General features: G+C 36.1%; 1 protein-coding gene across 2 annotated transcripts; it reads left to right on the forward strand.

Moving 5' to 3' along the window:
• The first annotated feature begins 251 nt into the window (after positions 1-251).
• Positions 252-17,019, forward strand: LOC120633241 (DNA replication licensing factor MCM4). 2 transcript variants are annotated; one of them, XM_039903396.1, is made up of 17 exons: positions 252-523; positions 860-952; positions 2,313-2,479; positions 2,923-3,090; positions 3,248-3,346; positions 4,244-4,376; positions 5,114-5,356; positions 5,786-6,014; positions 6,583-6,777; positions 7,992-8,168; positions 8,772-8,859; positions 9,812-9,972; positions 10,787-10,910; positions 11,720-11,826; positions 13,740-13,874; positions 14,983-15,193; positions 16,653-17,019. In XM_039903396.1, the coding sequence occupies exons 1-17, from the start codon at positions 391-393 to the stop codon at positions 16,746-16,748; spliced, it is 2,559 nt and encodes an 852-aa protein (XP_039759330.1). In that variant the 5' UTR covers positions 252-390; the 3' UTR covers positions 16,749-17,019. The 2 variants fall into 2 exon arrangements, with proteins under 2 accessions (XP_039759330.1, XP_039759332.1); XM_039903398.1 differs by lacking the exons at positions 252-523; positions 860-952 and adding an exon at positions 1,922-1,962.
• The last annotated feature ends 1,905 nt before the right edge of the window (positions 17,020-18,924 follow it).

Raw genomic sequence — 18,924 nt, forward strand, 5'->3', positions numbered from 1 at the left:
ATAAAACAAAGCTTTATTTGCAAAATTTAAATAAAATAGCAAATTGCTTCATTAAACGAAAAAAACATTGTGATTGATGATTTAGAAGCTAAATACTTTATTATTTATTCGTATTGCTGTATTTCAAGTAAATAATAAAATATATTTTTTTTGGAAAATAGACAAAGTTTTGATGATAAAAGAGTTAAGCTCCAAAAGCCTAAACTAAGAGCCGTGAACTTAGTTAAAAAAGCATCTGTCAATGTCATTGTTTGCCAAGTTTTGACTGATTTCGCGCCTTTTTTAACAATAATTTATTTGTTATTGTGAATTGTGATTCGTGATTGATCATTGAACTGCTTGTGTTAAATGTGGATTCAATAAATAAAAAACAGGTCTTAACTGTAGAAAATGTCAACCCCTTCTAAGCGGCCGTCATCCCAGGCTTCTTCAGAAGCAGCCACACCTTCTCGTAGAACGAGATCATCGCAACAGCTTGTTGTGCCAGAGACTCCACAACGCTCTACCGGCACCCCTTCTAAAGGTTAGGAAACAATCTTCGAATTTCGATAAAAACGATTTCTTCGGTCTTAAAAACTAAAGCCAAAAAAAATTATTAATAATATAGATGATTTGTAACTATCATAACTTTTTACCCAAAAGGAAATGTGCTCATTATTATTTAACCAAATTAAAACCTTGGCTTTAACGTTTTAACTTATTATTAAGCTCACAGAGCCAATAGTCAAGTGTGTGGTAAAATGGATATTGAATGATGATGATGATCACTGAAATAATTGAGTTCTTGCCTTCGTTCATTGTCTCCTTAGACCCCAGTGTGTTTGATGACTCTTGTGAAAGTCTTGTATTTTGTTTGTAGATGGCACACCTGGTACACCTCAGCGAACTCCTCGCACACCTAGGCAGGCTCCTGGAACATCTCCAGCAAGAGCTTTACCCTCCAGTCCACTTGGTAAGGACATTAGTGTGATCACTAAACATTAATTATCAACTAGTCTAGTTTCTACATAATTATTAATAGTAATACACTCAAGACACATCCACCAAGTTTGAGTAAAAGTAAATTTGAGTTAATTCAGATTTTTTATTGCCCTAGTAAGTTAGATGTTAGTCTAAGATGGTAGTGGGTGGGATGGCAATAACATTTAATAGATACCCTTAAGCAGTTCAAACGTGATAATGTCCCAGAATGCTGAATTACTTGTTGGTATCTTTGATTTTGTTGTTCACTGGTATTATATTGAACAGACGGACTGGTAGACTGAACCGTTTACCAATCCGTCCTTGGCCAGCATGGTGGACTATAGCATAAACCCTTCTAATTCTGAGAGGGCATCCATACTCTTTGTTAATGGACTGATAATGATGATTGTAGGCCAAACATCAGTGCATAGAGCTATAAAGATGAAGAAGAACAGTTTAATCAAAATCTGCCCAATGAAGGTCATATTGTAGAACTAATTATATATATAACTTAAATTACTCTCTGGCTACATGAAAAGGTTAATGAACTACAATGTGTTGTGTTTTTGTATTGCAAAGCAATGTAAAATTGCTGAGCTTAATTGAATTGGATATGTTGCAATTGTCGCTACTTTTGCTGATGCTCAGCAAAAAGCATTTTGAATCAGCAGTTTATAATGTTCAATGTTTTGAAAGAGTGGGTGTCAATTTCCATTGTTCTATAGATGAAATCTAACTTTAACTTTTTAGCTTCATAATTTATTAACCTTAAATTGTTATATTAATATATATTTTTTTATTTACTTATTTTATGTGCTCGTTATTGTTGAGTTAGAGGACTACAACTGCTGGACTAGTGGTCTTGTGTAAAGATCCTTGTTCTGCTTGAGTCCAGCGGTTTGCTGCTCATGAAGTCTGTCTTTCTGATATGTGTAAAAGCGATTCCGGCACCTAAAGATGCCTAAATTACTCACTTTACTACTTTTGCTTGGCTACTTGGTGAGTTTTGTTGATAATTCTGTTTAATTCAATCCTGATTTGATCATGTGATAAGTTGAGCTCTCTCCATAATTCATTGAGTACCAAAACTTACTAGTGTAACATAATAATGTCTATTCTCTTAGATATGGACGCCTTTGTGCCGTGCTGTCTTGTCCCGTGCCAAATGTTAACTAAAAGGTGTTGCTGACAAATTCTCCTGCTATTGTAAAAACTCTATGAAATTGAACAGTCTAATTATAACCCAGTAGGTTCACTTCTTAGTCTGGATCTCTGGGTAATTCTTAGGGTTTTTTGCAGCTATTGGAAACTCCTTTTTCAGAATAATATCAATTATCTTTAATTTATAGGAACTGATATAGATATGAGCTCTCCACTGAACTATGGCACACCAAGTTCATTGAGCACTCCTAGATCACTGTTGAGAGGAGCAATGACCCCAGCAAGACAGAGAGCAGATTTGAGAGGGCATCAAAGCGGTCCTAATGTACCAGCACCAACCCCTACTAGAGGAGTGGTAAGTGCTTATAAATATAAATTATGTATTTATTTAGAGCAAATTCAAACACATTTAAAATAAATGTATGAATTACTCCTATGAGCTCTTACATTATTTAAAGTCAAAGAAGTTTAAGTTAAATATTTCAGCTCCTACAAGAGACAAAGCCAGCAGTGGGATGTTAAGAAGCTGCTAATGAAGATGTTTTTTTTGTAGTGTCGCAGTTCCACCCATTACCCTAATTGGTTTCTGTGCGACATCATACTGGAACGCTAAATCGCTTAGCAGCACGTCTTTGTTGGTAGGTTGGTAGCCACGAAGCCAGACCAGAACACGAAAAATTCGCGAATTATAAATTCCCTAGCCCTGCCGGGAATCGAACCCGAGACCTCCAACTTAAAATCACAGCGCTCACCGCTGCGCCATGGAGGTCTATAAAATAATTATATCTATGATTCTAGGCTGCAGCAACTGGTGAACCAGAAACCTCGAGCGAACCCCAGTTAGTAGTGTGGGGTACTGATGTTGCGATAGCTGAGTGCAGAGAAAAGTTTATGAAATTCATTCAGAGGTTCATTGAACCCACTGCTGAGACTACAGAACCACTTTATGAGATTAAATTAGAAGAGGTTAGTAACATTTTCTAAAATGCCATGCTGAAAGGTAAAGTTACTTGCGCCAGTAGCTCGTGCAAATTACTTGCGTGAGTAGCTGGTTCAAGTTCTTATTTTTGTTCTGCAAAGAAAGGCCATACTTTATTACAATCTTCTAGTTTTAATTTTTTAGATTCACACATTGGAAGAGCCATTTTTGGATCTGGACTGTGAACATGTAAAGGCATTTGATTCGAAATTACACAGACAACTTGTATGTTATCCTCAAGAGGTATGTAAAAATGTTTTTTTTAATATTTGGCTAAGCGACAGTATAACATAGTTAGTTGTATTAAGTATATATATATATATTTTAGCCAGAGTGATGCGTTAAGATAAGGTAAGTTAACGAGCAACAGCATCCTCTGTGCTTAGTAGCAGTAGATAGTAGTAGTCTACTGACTATCTACTGACTATCTACTGCAATTACCAACCAATCTGCCCGATGTGGTGATTATGGGCAAATGCTCCGTTAAAAAGGCCTTTAGTCCAGTAGTTGACACAGCAGCCACCCCTTCTCTTTGATGATTAATGATTTCATTTAGTGGACTGTTATAAGATTGTTTATTTCTCTAAGTTAGGCTACAGAATTAGTAAAAAAAAAAAACTATGTACACAAGTTATATATATTTTTTTTTTTTTATAAATAAATAAATATATATACTACGAAAATACACACACCGCCATCTAGCCCCAAAGTAAGCCTAGATTGTGTTATGGGTATTAAGACAACTGATGAATATTTTTTTATGAATAATATACATAAATACATAAATACATAGAATATACGGCCCCTGGACTCAGAAAGCAGGGTTGCTGCAAACTGCGCCAATTGGCAGCAATGTTTCTCGAACAGGCGATTAGTGACTTCATTCCATTTAACAGTTGACAGTAATTATTTTAAGTCCTAAATGTTTACCATAATATGGGGAAAATGGGAAAAGTTTGTGAGCTAGCAACATTCCATTAGAGTGAAGTGAGACATGCGCGGACCGTTTTCACTGTTTTTGGACACAATGCACTGCATGTAATAATATTTGAATGAGGTTTCTGTATGTTCTAGATTCTGCGAATGAGACAATATTTTTAAAGAACATAAAATAATACAATTGATTTCTGTATGTGTCAGGTAATTCCAGCGTTTGACGCAGCTGTGAACGAGTTATTCTTTGACAAGTATCCGGCAGCTGTTTTGGAACATCAGATACAAGTGCGACCATACAACGCTCCACAGCGGCACATGAGGGATCTCAATCCAGAGGGTATACTATAACATATAACGACATTCCTAGCGTGGTCACTATGGCCTTATGAGTGGAGGTCACAGGTGCTACGAGTATCTCTGGCTGGCGCAATTCAGAAATTGTAAATTTCTAAATTTAGCAATTTAGAAATTTACAATTTCTGAATTTTCTCTGGTTTTAGGCTACGGCCGTGGCTAGTTACCACACTAACCGATAAAGTAACGCCAAGCGTTTTAGCGTTACGGTACGATGCTGGTTGATATGATTATGATATTTAGTAGTATGATTTTAGGTTTTTAACTTTGTTTGTTTTTTAATTAATATTTGATGGCACATTAACAGAAAAAAAATCAAATGCCCGAAGGTACTCGAGAGATAAAATGGACTGATTTTGGATGAGCTATAATTATTGTGCTATGATGAATTAAAAACAATAAATATGCTTAGGTAATTAAAACCAGAGGTAAACTGGACTGATTTTGGATGAGATATAATAATTGTGCCTAGATAAATTAAAAACAAAAATAAACAAAATAAAACTGAACTGTAAAAAATATACGTATTTATTTATCTATTTATTTAATTAGTACCAAAAATTAAAATGAACATTAAAAGGACTGGACATACACATGGACAACTTATCTCTAAAGAGATTTCTACATAAACATTTCATACATAAATAGACCATACATTACCTATAATCAAATGAATACATGAATAATATACTTTTAAGAACTTTGCCGCGTGCTCCACAGATATCGACCAGCTGGTAACAATATCCGGCATGGTGATCCGAACATCGGGTATCGTTCCGGAGATGCGAGAAGCCTTCTTCAAATGTGCGGTATGCGGCGCGGCGGCGGCCGGAGAGTTGGAACGCGGTCGAGTGCCCGAACCTGCGCACTGTGCACACTGCAACACAGCTCACAGCTTCCAGCTGATACACAACCGCTCGCACTTCAGTGACAAACAGCTGGTGAAGCTACAGGAAGCACCCGGTATGTTACCTTCATTGACACCACATTTCCTACCAATCCTAAATATCTATGTATGTTTATGTGTATGTTTAAATAGTAATATGTATTTAAGTTTATATATTGATATATATATGGATATTTATATATTATTTTTTAAGTGTTTCTTTTTTGTTTCATCTTTAATTTATTCTTTACTTTTTGTTTAATTTAATTCCAAGTTATGTACAAATACTTTGGGTTGTAGCCTAGAACAAAACTTGTTATTACCGGTTTTGTGTACCTAATAACAATAAACAATTAATTAATACGCACATAACTTAGAAAAGTTAGAGGTGGAAGCAAAGCCGAAATCCTAACCACTAGGCTATTACCGCTTCAAGTGATCCAGTTATATATATTTTTTTAATTTATAAAGATTTTTCCATTTATGAACACGTCATTAACTTCCAGACGACATGCCGGCCGGTCGTACTCCAGCAACCGTCAGCGTGATGGCACACGGAGCCCTAGTAGAGAAGGTGGGCGCGGGAGAGAGAGTGGCCATTACTGGGGTGTTCCGCGCCGCCCCGGCAACTGTGAACCCGCGAAGGGCGACGCTCAAAGCCCTCCATCGCACGCATTTAGACGCGTTGCACTATAAGAAGACTCATAGTGACCGCTTGCTGGAAACAGAGGAAGGGTGTGTTGGTTTTTTTTATTATTATTATTGACAGAAAGAGACCAATAAAAATAAAACTTGCCAGTCTCCACCACATGCGTATATATATGCAGGCAGTAGATGTGACATACTTACTTTCTAGGATATTTTCCTAAAACGGTTTTGAAACTTTTATTGCAATGCTTTTATGCAAATGGTCCGGTCAGGGCGGCACGTATATTCTATGAGGAATCACCCTGTAAAAATATTAAATCATAATAAGCATATTTATTTTTCCTTACAAACAAATTCAAAACATCCCAAGTGTTTACTTATGACAACCCTATTGAAGATAAAAGACCGACACGCGCATAGTACCTACGCTACGCGACGCGTACCTTATGAAGTGACAGAAGTCAAATGATTAATTTTGCATGTGATGTACTGCTGTATCCGATTTTTTTCATTAAAAGCTATGGCAGTGGTATACTAAAAAACTATTGGTTTTTCGATTTTACAGTTAAGTCTCAGAGACAGTACATGTTGTTTCTCTAAAGCTTTTGAAGTATTATTTCGGTTTTCATTTACGCGTTGTATATTATTTTTTCAGTAAAGAACACCAATTCCCACCAGAGCGTATTGAGCTGTTCACGGCTCTATCAACTCAACCAGATTGCTACGAGCGTCTAGCGCGAGCGATCGCTCCGTCAATATACGAGAACCTCGACATCAAGAAGGGAGCATTGCTGCAACTACTTGGCGGGACCAAGAAGAATTTCAATGCTGCTGGACGTACGCATTTTAGGTGAGTGTGTTTTGTCAATAATATTGGGGCGTTATTTTAAATATCCATAGAGAATACAAACAGATTTTATTTTTATCTATCAGTTAGCGCATTACGCGTAAACTGTTGAGAGTATACTAAATTGCAATTAAATCCACTTAAATCTCCGGTTTAAAATGAAGAGTATTTGATAACGTTATATAACTTAAGCTATTACTTAGACCCTATTACTAAGATTCCACTATCCGTCCGCCTGTCTGTCCTTCTGTCACCAGGCTGTATCTCATGAACCGTGGGAGTTAGACAGTTAAAATGTTTACAGACTATTTTCTTTTTTTTTTAGTACCATTTTGAAACAAAAATACAGAATAAAATAAATATTTATAGGGGCTCCCATACCACCGAGTAATGGTACATAGCCTTTCGTGCGCGAGTCCGACTCGCACTTGGCCGGTTTTTTTCTTATTCCACTACAAGTTATCAAAAGTTTTAATTACTAAGTTTAAATGTTAAGTTAAGTTTTAATAAGGTGGTAAGCTTAGACCGGACCTAGTTACCATCGTACGAGCAAAGGCTGCCAAGTGATGCGGTTTAATATAAGTGCCATACCCCTAAAAAGTTATCCTGCTACCACCTTAGACTGGATTATCACTCACCACCTGATGAGATTTCAATCAATGGGTATAGGTAGTGGAATAGAAAAGAACGAATGAATACACTTTCATTGAACACAAAAAAAAATGTCGTTACCATAGTATACAAAGTGTAACCGAATTACAAAAAACTGTTTAAGAGTGCTTAAGTATATTTCTTAAGGAATCACCCTGCAAAAATATTAAGTCAAAAGAAGCCTAATATTTATTTATGCATAAAAACAATTTCAAAACATCTTAAGTGTTTAATTGTGTCAACCCTATTGAAGATAAAAGACTGACACGCGCATAGTAACTACGCTACGCGACGTTTACCTAATAAAGTGACAGGAGTCACTTGATTTTAATTTTGCAACTGATTTCTTTCAGTAATAACTATGGCAGTGGTTTACTCAAAAACTGTTAGCGTTTTGGTTTCACAGATAACTCTCGGAGACGGTAAATAATGTACCTCTAAAGCCTGTGTGTGGTATTCATTTACACGTTATACAAACACATAAAGCATATATATAGCTAGCTTCGTCCGCGTTAAGAATAATTAGACTAAGGAATCACTGACGAATTATTTTTCTCTTTCCATAGATCTGAAATAAACATTCTCCTTTGCGGGGATCCCGGTACGAGTAAATCTCAACTTCTGCGTTGGGTGCACTCATTGGTGCCGCGCGCACAATACACTTCGGGACGCGGGTCATCCGCAGTGGGTCTCACTGCGTACATCACCAAGGACCCGGACACTCGACAACTGGTGTTGCAGACGTGAGTTCATTTATTCTATTATCTATTCCATTAACCTGTATTAGAAATATATATTAATAATTTAACATTAATAATAATTATAAAATATTTTATAGAATTTCGTATAGCGATACGGTTTTCGTCTAAGTTGGGCCAATTTAGACTGCATCATTGCGTTCCATCAGGCATGATAGTCGTCCAGCCCATAAAGTATTAAAAAGTTGCAAAAATGAACGACTACTGTACCCCACAAATGCAGAAATCTTACCGACTACGCAATAACCGCAACGGTGATAGCTCAGTGGGTAGGACTTCATTACTTGAGGGCGAGTTCGAATCCCAGCACGCACCTCTAACTTTTCTAAGTTATGTACGTTTTAAGCAATTAAAATATCACTTGCTTCAACTGTGAAGGAAACCTGCATACCTGAGAGTTCTCCATAATGTTCCCAAAGGTGTGTGAAGCCCACCAATCCGCACTGGGCCAGCGTGGTGGTCTACGGCCTTAACCCCTTCTCATTGTGGGAGGAGACCCGAGCCCTGTAGTGGGTTGATATGATGAACCTATAATCGCATTATTTAGTTCCATTATAGGTTATTTTTTTAAATTGTTGGTTGTTTTAGGGGCGCGTTAGTTCTAGCTGACAATGGAATCTGCTGTATAGACGAGTTTGACAAGATGAACGACTCAACACGCAGTGTTCTTCACGAGGTTAGTTAGCTTAATTCGACAGCCGATTGGCTTAGTGGGCTGTGTATATTATTCATTAAAAAAAATATTCACCAGTCATTTTAGCACCCATAATACAAGCTACTCTTACTTTGGGGCTAGATGGCGATGCGTGTATTGTCGTAGTATATTTATTTATTATTTATTTTATAAATTCCGGCTAACAATATGCATTGATGGATTCCAGACACAAAATTTATGTGATGTTTTTTTTTAATAACCACTTTAAAGCGATTTTACTACGAATCACGATATGCTAGGTTCGAATCCCGAGTCGGGTCAAAAATGATTAGGAATGTTTTTTTTTTTAAATACAATTCAACTCATAACCATCACGGTCTTAGGTAATCGGTATTATAAACCACGCGTCTCGGAGAGCAATGGCCATCATCTGCCAGGTGTCCTCGCGATGTTTTCCTTCCTTCACCGTTGAAGCAAGCGATGTGATATTCTTATTGCTAAAAAAGCAATTAACTTAGAAAAACTAAGAGGCGTGCTGGGATTCGAACTCGCCTGCTTGCCCGAGTGTTCTCCATAATGTTGTCAAGGGCGTGTGGTGTCCACCAATCCGCACTGGGCCAGCGTGGTGAACTACGCCTTAACCCCTTCTCATTGTGGAAGGAAAACCGTGCCATGTAGTGGGCCGGCGATGAGTTGATATGAGAATAATTATGATATAATACTTAGGTAAAGTCAATATATTTTAAATATTTTGTTTGGATTTTAATTTTAATTGAAATTTAATTTATTCTAATTTTTAATTCTAGATTTTAATTAATTACTTTTTTTTTTATTTAATTATTTTTAAAATCTGTCTTTTAGATTTATTTTGTGGTAACCTCTAAATTTTGTATATCCCCGACCTGAAATAAAATGTTTTTTTTTTAATTCTATCCGTTAATATTGACTTTACCACCGGTTTCTTGTTATGCAGGTGATGGAACAGCAGACGCTGTCGATAGCAAAGGCCGGCATCATCTGTCAGCTCAACGCACGTACTTCCATCCTGGCGGCTGCCAACCCCGCGGAGTCCCAGTGGAACAAGAACAAAACAATCGTGGAGAACGTCCAACTGCCGCATACACTCATGTCGAGGTAAGCGTCGTTTTTTTTTTTTTTATGTGTGACACAACTTTTTTATCTGGTGGGAGGCTTTTGCCGTGGCTAGTTCCCACCCTACCGACAAAGACGTGCCAATTAATGACAAGGTTGCTTATAAGTATCCAGCTCCGCTTTCATCTCTCACAAGATAGAAAAATGAATGTTAAAATGTAAATTGTTGATGTTGGAAAAGAGCAACAACTGAGTTTCTTGCCGACTTCTTCTCGGTAGAACCTGCCTTTCGAACCGGTGGTGGAGTCAGAGACAGACTTGACGTTTCAAAAGTGCTTATATAAGGCCTACTTGAAATAAATGAATTTTGAGTTTTATAATTTTAGGAGATTAGGGGTTTGACTATCATACTCCCTAACAGGTTAGTCCGCTACCATCTTAGACGGCATCATCACTTACCACCAGTCAAGGGCTAACTTGTAGGGGAATAAAAAAATTAAAAAAAAACTGGAAAATGTTTGTGTGAACATGAATGTTTTTCTGTGTCTTGGTGTTTAACTGTATATTATAAGTATTTATATGTATATTATTCATAAAAATATTCGTCAGTCAACTTAGAACTATGGGTACACAAGCTACGTTAATTTTTGGGGCTAGACGGCGATGTGTGTATTGATATTTGTTTATTATTAGCCAGAGAACAAACAGACAGACCGACAAAAATTGTAAAAACAAATATTTTGGTGTATCGTATATATATTAATATACATGTAGTAAAAAACGCAAAACACTCTAATTTTTATTATATATATAGATTTTTATTTATTTTTATTTGTTCGTTTGTTGTTCACACCAGGTTCGATTTAATATTCTTGGTGTTGGACCCCCAAGACGAAGTGTTCGACCGTCGCCTCGCGTCGCATCTTGTGTCCTTGTACTACCAGGACCCCAGCAACTTGCAGGAAGACGAAGATGTTGTGGTAAATAAGAGTTTATTTCCCATGTATACTTTTCTGCATTAATTTGTAACAAACAAAGAACCTTAATAATAGCAACGTAAAGTTCATAATCGCAAGTGGACGTAGCGTAGATACTTAACCTGTTTCGAATATGTACCTACTATGAAACAAAGTAATGCCGAGAATAGGCATACTTCGAAACATTTCTATATATCGTTTAATTTTTTTTACGATTTCCGAGTAAAGAAGGTTCTAGGCCTCCGGAGCGGAGGACCGATGCGGCCGAGTTGTCACCAACCCTCCTCTTCCCACGGTTTAAGGAAATATATAGTAGAATAAAACTTAAAAATTATCGTATTTTCAATCTGTGGTTCACCACAAACGAAACACGCTTACCTGCTAGTGACGTCATATGTGTGTAAGGAAACATTACCGACAGCGTTTTTGCACGGTTCACTCGATCGCTTTTTTTACACGCAGATAAAGTCACACAGTTTGATTTGTCCGATTAGACAGCAATTTTAAAAATATATTTTTGAAGCCTATATTGGGTACATTAAACGCTGTAAAAAAATTAAAAAAAATTATGGTTATATCTAAGCACTTATTAATTAAAAAAAACAACTGAAAAAAAATCCCAATTTCCTCTTCCGACAGCGTTTTTGCACGGTTCACTCGATCGCTTTATTGACACACAGATAAAGTCACACAGTTTGATTTGTCCGATTAGACAGCAATTTTAAAAATATATTTTTGAAATTGCCTATATTGGGTACAATCATAGTATTAAAAAAACAAACTGACAAAAAACCCGATTCCCTATTCCGTAGGGTATGAGCCTGATGAGGGACTACATCGCGTTCGCGAAGGAGCACGTTCAGCCGACACTCTCCGACGCGGCGCAACAAAGGCTCATAGATGCTTACGTTGACATGAGGTAACTGCTTTACACTTTTCACAACACTTTCATCATCTTGAGGACGTTATATATTATATATTGATATAACTGTTATATATTTACCTATTTATATATCTTGTATATGGTTTTTAGTAGTTTACATTTATTATGGGTAATTTCATGTATGTTTATATCTTATTTGTATATATATATATATATATATATATATATATATATATTATACTTAAGTTATTACTATTCACAACACTTTCATCATCATCATCTTGAGGATGTTATATGTTATATATTTACCTATTTATATATGTTGTATATAATTTTTAGTAGTTTACATTTATTATGGGTAATTTCATGTATGTTTATATCTTATTTGAATTTATATGTAATATATTAATGTAATATAGTTATATATTTTATTTATATGTTTGTATATTTTTTAAATCCTATTGATTGCACCAACCTACCTCTCTTCTATGTTTTTTCCTTTTACGCCTTTGGTTGCCTGGAAGAAATCGCTATGTAGCAATAAGGCCACCAAGTTGTACTCTGTTGCTTTGTATTTATATATCTGTAACTACTTTTTTCTTTGGTGTACAATAAAAGTGTATTCATTCATTCATTCATTCATTCATTCATTCATTCATTCATCATCATCATCATCATATCAACCGTCCCATAGGGCACTGGTCACTGGAGAAGGGCCGTAGTCCACCATGCTTGCCCAGTGCGGATTGGTGGACTTCGCACACCTTTGAGAACATTATGGAAAACTCAGTTTTGCACACGACGTTAAAGCAAGTGCTATTTTAATTGCTTAAAACACACATACAATAAAAAGTTAGAGGTGCGTGTTGGAATTCGAACTCGCCCCCCCAAAGTCAATGTCAAATATTTCTTTATTTAAATAAGCACATAGATGGCTTTATATAGAACCAGGCGTTATTTTGCGGAAATCCATAATACCATAATATATTATGAAAATTAAGCTTAATTTGCTATACTCCGCGAAAAGCAGGAGAATCTGAACCGGAGCATCCTCAGAAGATTTGACGTTACAATGAATAATTGTTGAAACTATAAACCGAGGTTCTGTGTGATGTTGTTGTTGTGTTGGTGTGTAGTATACGGATTGAAGAAATTATAAATTACACCATACAGATTCACCTGATGTTCGCGGAGTATAGCAAATTAAGCTTAATTTTCATAACACATAGATGGCACTTTTGATGCTTTGATTATTAGTCTAGTCGACAAGTTGAAAATGGTACAAAATAGAGATACTGCTCTTAAAATGATGTGCGATAACTGGTTGGATCCGGAATGAGGCCTAGAAAAGTGTGCCAAAAGCGTGTATTGGCACATAAACGATTGCAAAAATTATAAACAATTAAATATGAAAAAAAATGGCATTTCGTTTTTTGCTTATATTTCATAAACAACATATTAATTTTTAAAAATAATCCAATAAAAAACTCCCAACTCCCGGAACTCTATCTCCATTATCCATCTCCAATATTTTTTTTTAACTGTTATGGCACGATCTTGTCGCAGCGAACATTTTTTAGAACTATTGTTTAGACATTTTTTTCCACTACAATTAACACACCATATTATTTGCAAATTTAGAAAAAAAAAATCAATACCTTAAATAAATTAATCAATGTGCTCATACACGCTTTTGGCACATTTTTCTAGGCGTCATTCCGGATCCAATGAGCTATCGCACATAATTTTAAGTGCAGTATGTGGTACCAAATGTGTTCATAGCAGTGAGTGGTGATGGCGATAACTACATTCGTAAAGCCCAAAAGTGAAGTCGAAGTGCTACACTGGGCTATCACTTATGTGCCTTTAATTACACCTGCGACTACGTCCTTCTGACCGGAGTATCTGGTAGAAGAAGGACCCATTAAGAGAACAATTTAATTACCCAGGCGCGTTGGTAGCGGTCGCGGCCAGATCTCCGCGTACCCGCGTCAACTGGAATCCCTCATACGACTGGCGGAGGCGCACGCAAGAATGCGACTGTCGTCTGTTGTCGAGATAATTGACGTGGACGAAGCAGCGAGGTGAGTTCTCATAGTTCTTAAACTAGCTTTTGCGCAGCTTTTTTTTACATTTTTTTTATGCCGTGCGAACCGTTTTTTTCCTGGTATTTATTTTATAGCATTAACTAAATGCATATTACAAGTTTTTAAATAAAGCACACACACACAAAAACATGGACTGGTATGTACGTCAATTAAATAAATATACCACGGCAATACACACATCGCCATCTGGCCCCAAAGTAAGCGTAGCTTGTGTTATGGGTACTAAGATGACTGATGAATATTTATATGAATAATATACATATATTCTTATAATATACAGATAACATGTTGAAGGATGCAAGTATATTTCATAATATTTTCAAATGAACTAATATTTTTGTAATGCACATCTGTAACTGACTTAATATACGTTTTGGCTAGCTGTAAGTATACTAAGGATATTCATAAATAAATAAATAAGGAATCAGCATGTAGAAATATTAAATAAAAAGAAGCATATTTATTTTTCCATACAAACGAATTCAAAACATTTTAAGTGTTTACTTATGACAACCCTATTGCAGATAAAAGACTGACACACGCATAGTACCTACGCTACGACTCTTGTGAAGTATTATTTCGGTTTTCATTTTCACATTGTATAAGTACTTTTGAAACTTCAAGTCTGTCTGTTTGTAGTGACACTATACCTTATAGGTTCAGTGGATATAATTAGCATTCAACTATAGTTAAGCACTTCATACAAATTAGTGCACAAAAGCACTGCCTACTCAAAACAATGTAACTCTTTCGAGGTAGATGATTCAATTTTATTCCATGTACCTGCTTTATGCTACCCTGTAGTGCTAGCATGCGCACCACGAGATAATTATTTCTACTCGTTACTAGTGTTTTTTCTACAGGAATAGACGATATAATAAGAAGGCAATTCCCAAAGTACCCCTTGCTACCCAGCAAGTATAACTTTCGTTCAGTTGCAAGATTTTTGTTAACCGCTAAAAGCGACTAGAAAAAATTTAAATAGATAAATTTTGAATTGAAATTTGAAATGAGAGCGCTCACCACTGCGTCTGGGAGATCGACAGCAAAAAAAGCTTTTACCATGCTAACAAATTCCTCGCAGGTTACATAGAGAAGCGTTAAAACAGTCTGCGACCGACCCGGCGTCGGGTCGCATCGACGTGGGTATCCTGACCACAGGACTGGGCGCAGCCGCTCGAAGACGCCGTGCCGACCTGGTCAACGCGCTCAAAGACCTCATCAAGCCTTACAACAAGCCTCACACCATCACACACGCTAAACTGCTCCAGGAAGTCAATACCAACTCGCAATTCGTAAGTATTTACACGCTTTTTATGAAACGTAATATTAAGTGAAAATGAAAAAAATGAAAAATAAAAACAATAGTCTAAGACCTCCATTTAAGTTTGGAAAAACCTGTATTTGGAAGTGTCGCTCTTTCCGATACAAAGTTTACACATATACTGATAACATGACTTAACCAATTTATTACGTTTTATACTTTGTTTTTTGTTTAATGTTCAGAGTTTTTCAAAATCAATCATGCAAGCATGCCAATATGTGTGTATAAGTGTTTGTGTGTGCGTGTGTGTGTTTATGTGTGTGCTTTTATTTTATAATCAGGAAGAGAGATTCTGTCTCGTCGTACGTTAATGATTTCAACCATTTTGTTACATTATTGAGCTGTAATATTTTAAAGAAAAGTGAACTGTATTGATAGGCTAAAAAGAAAGATAATACATGCATAATTTATATAATTTTTGTAACTTATACGGCGATGTTTTTTGTTCTCACGAACACTACGACGCGACGGTAGTCGGAGGTCGAGTATTTGTTCATAAATTTGCGAACCCCAAAGGACGGGTAGGAAGGAAAGAAAGATAGGAGTTTTAATGAGAGGGAAAGAGAAAGTGTTCAATTAGTCATTTTTAATAGAAGTGTTTTGTTTTGGCACATGTTTTGATTGCCATATTAATGTGTTTCCTATTATTACCAGTATATTTATAACCGACATCTTTGGACTTGATTTGGACCATCTTCATACGGTCTGATTCTGTTCAAACTTTGTAGATACATATAGGACCGAATACAATATACTTATTTGATAAGATTATTACATTTTTCAATTTGCAAAATAAGATTTTTGTTAATTTATATGATTTTCATCTATATTAGATGAGGCAGGAATGATGTTAATTTTACACATATACCTTAAGCCGATTTCTAAAATTAAAAAAAATTGATGGTGGTTGGGTTACCAACCGTAAACTAAAGTTTTTTTTTTTTCTCACAAGCGTGTTTTTTAGTTTTTTCCATTAATTAATTTTTTATTCCACTACACGTTAGCCCGTATCCAACTGCATCGTTGGTCTAATGGTTGGCATGTTCGACTACGGAACACGAGGTCCTGGGTTCGAATCCCCGGTCGGGCCAAATTATATAAGTAAAAAATTTATATTTTCTATTAAAGAATTTTCGCTACCAGCGCGAAAGTTTAAGGTGTCAGCCCCCGTGCTTCGGAGAGCACGTAAAAGCCAACGGTCCCGTTTATTATCACCTAATTATGGGACTAGTCGATAGATCCCACCAACACGTGCGTACCCACCACCCACGAAGCAGCACGGTGGGTCTATGCTCTAAAACCGAATCTAAAAGTAAGAGAGATATTGTAAGTTAAGTAAGAGCATAGACCCACCATGCAGATCCAATGCGAGTTGGTGGGCTAGCACTTTGCACGCAAAACTGATTTTAACGTATTTGTTTTTCTTCCAGACTGTATCACGCGAGCAACTCGACGAAGCGTTACGCGATCTTCAAGACGAAGGGAAAGTTGTTATCGTCAGTCATACACATCTACGACTTTGTTAACATTCCGACATACCAACCACCACTATGTTAAGTTTTATGATTCTTAGACTTCCCGTCTTGGACATCGAACCCAGTACCTCGTGATACGCTGTTGAACATGTCAACCACTAATGACGAAAGAGTGTTCGAAGCTAATGTCGTGAATACCGCGTATAGGGTAGATTATCTAGATATCTAATGAGGCCTACATTAATGTAAAAAAAAATCGAAATTCCACCCACCTACTTTAAGAAAACTCAAGATTAAGTTTTTAAATAAAATGTGTTTATAATTTAATCTTTTATTTATTAAAAGCTCTCCTGTTCGTCAAAGATTATTAATCAAACCATACACATAGTCTTGTCCCTACACTCAACGGGATCCATAATGATCCACCCATTACACACTGGCACTGGTCTCCTCCCACAATAAGAAAGATTTAGACCGAATTCCACCCCGCTGGCCTAAGAAATATTTAGGCCAAATTCCACCCTGCTGGCCGAATGTGGATTGGTGGACTTCGCTCGTTTTTAGAAAATTTTGGAATACCCCGCCCGTAAGCGAAGTCAAAGCCGTAACGGTAATGAAAACAATGAATAGAAGGGTATGTCTGATTAAAATAAAAAAGTATACGACTGATCAATAAATTATATTTATTTACACAATAAGTAATTCAAGTATAAAAAATCTTAAGCTCAACAATTGCGACTATATTCCGCATACAATACTATGAATGAGGCGGGTCCTACCACGACCTCTAGGACGCGGTAGGTCCGAAGCCAAGGCCTTTTACTCTTGAGTTCATGAACAACACTTTATATGTTACGCAAAAGTAGCAACTATTAAAAAAGTTAGTTACCGGACATTAGTTCTGTGGACAATGAGACATGATTCTTTATTAACCATAAAGTTAAATATATGTTTCTCAACCTGTATACAACAAACAAATTAAAAAAGATCTTTAGTCTTTAATAATTAACTAATTTCGAGAAAACGGCACAAGAACAATTATAGTTCTTTTTTATGTACTTTTTGTGGTGTGCAATAAAAGTATACTCATTCATTCATAGAGAGAAGTAAATGCGTTATTAAACAGTCCTTTTAGTAACACAAGGTAGCTCTATTTGCGTTTTGACAAAAACTAAATTGTAAAAAGATATTACGTTACGTTATTTTGGTGTTACCAACGCCATCTATTGAAGAAAGTAATGTATTCTAAAAAGTAGAGACATTTTCAAGTTTTTGCGAGCAATTAATTTTTAAGTAGGTATAATGATCACGGTCACACAATACTTATAAACAATCCAGTGTCTATAGACAAAACTTAACACACATAAAATTTAAAAGAAAAAAAAAAAGTGTATCACAATGGAATATAGAAAGAAATCGAATAGCAAAGTGAATGCCACTTGCCATGCTTGAGGTCATATTAACTAAATTGAGAACATATTACTTACTGTTTTCCCCCTTACTTATCAACGTCGCAAAGCGACTACATATTTTGGCAATGTTTTGTCTTCTTCTTACAAATGCAAAATTACAGGTGACAGATAAAGAGAAAACGTTGAATATATAATCACTTAGCAATACAACCTTTATTAATAAGAGCTCATAATGGTTGGCACAGATAGTGTTATTATTATTTTATATACTTAAGCTCGCGCTTGGCCACAATCTTACATAAGAGCAATGCAAGTTCTAGGCATAAGATAGCCTTAATCATTCTGGCCTTAAAGGTTGTAAGAATCAGGATACACGTATCTCTTTTCTTTTATGCATTCCAAACCCTAGCCATGTGTAAAAGAAAGGAAGAGACAAACAGCTTTGTGCATGTGTTTCGGGATCTTGAAGTAAAGAGCGTTTAGAGTGAGTGGGGATCGGTTTGAACATTTGAGAGTGCAGCAGTGTTTGACGAACGCTGGCCTTACGCCGGAAGATTAGCGAAATCGTATAGGTTCAGTGGGTATAATTTTTTTATTATTTTTTTTATAAATAAATATACTACTACAATACACATATCGCCATCTAGCCCCAAAGTAAGCGTAGCTTGTGTTATGGGTACTGAGATACCTGATGAATATTTTTTTATGAATACAATACACATAAATACTTATAATATGCAGATAAACACCCAGGCACTGAAAAACATTCATGTTCATCACACAAACATTTTCCAGTTATAGGAATCGAACCCACG

Source organism: Pararge aegeria, chromosome 21, assembly GCF_905163445.1.
Source record: "Pararge aegeria chromosome 21, ilParAegt1.1, whole genome shotgun sequence".
NCBI lineage: Eukaryota > Metazoa > Arthropoda > Insecta > Lepidoptera > Nymphalidae > Pararge > Pararge aegeria.

Coding starts and splice junctions, on each gene's coding strand:
- LOC120633241 (XM_039903396.1), top strand. CDS start 391: ATGTCAACCCCTTCTAAGCGGCCGTCATCCCAGGCTTCTTCAGAAGCA. Junction 3,347..4,243: donor TTGTATGTTATCCTCAAGAG/GTATGTAAAAAT, acceptor TGTATGTGTCAG/GTAATTCCAGCGTTTGACGC. Junction 9,973..10,786: donor CCGCATACACTCATGTCGAG/GTAAGCGTCGTT, acceptor TGTTCACACCAG/GTTCGATTTAATATTCTTGG.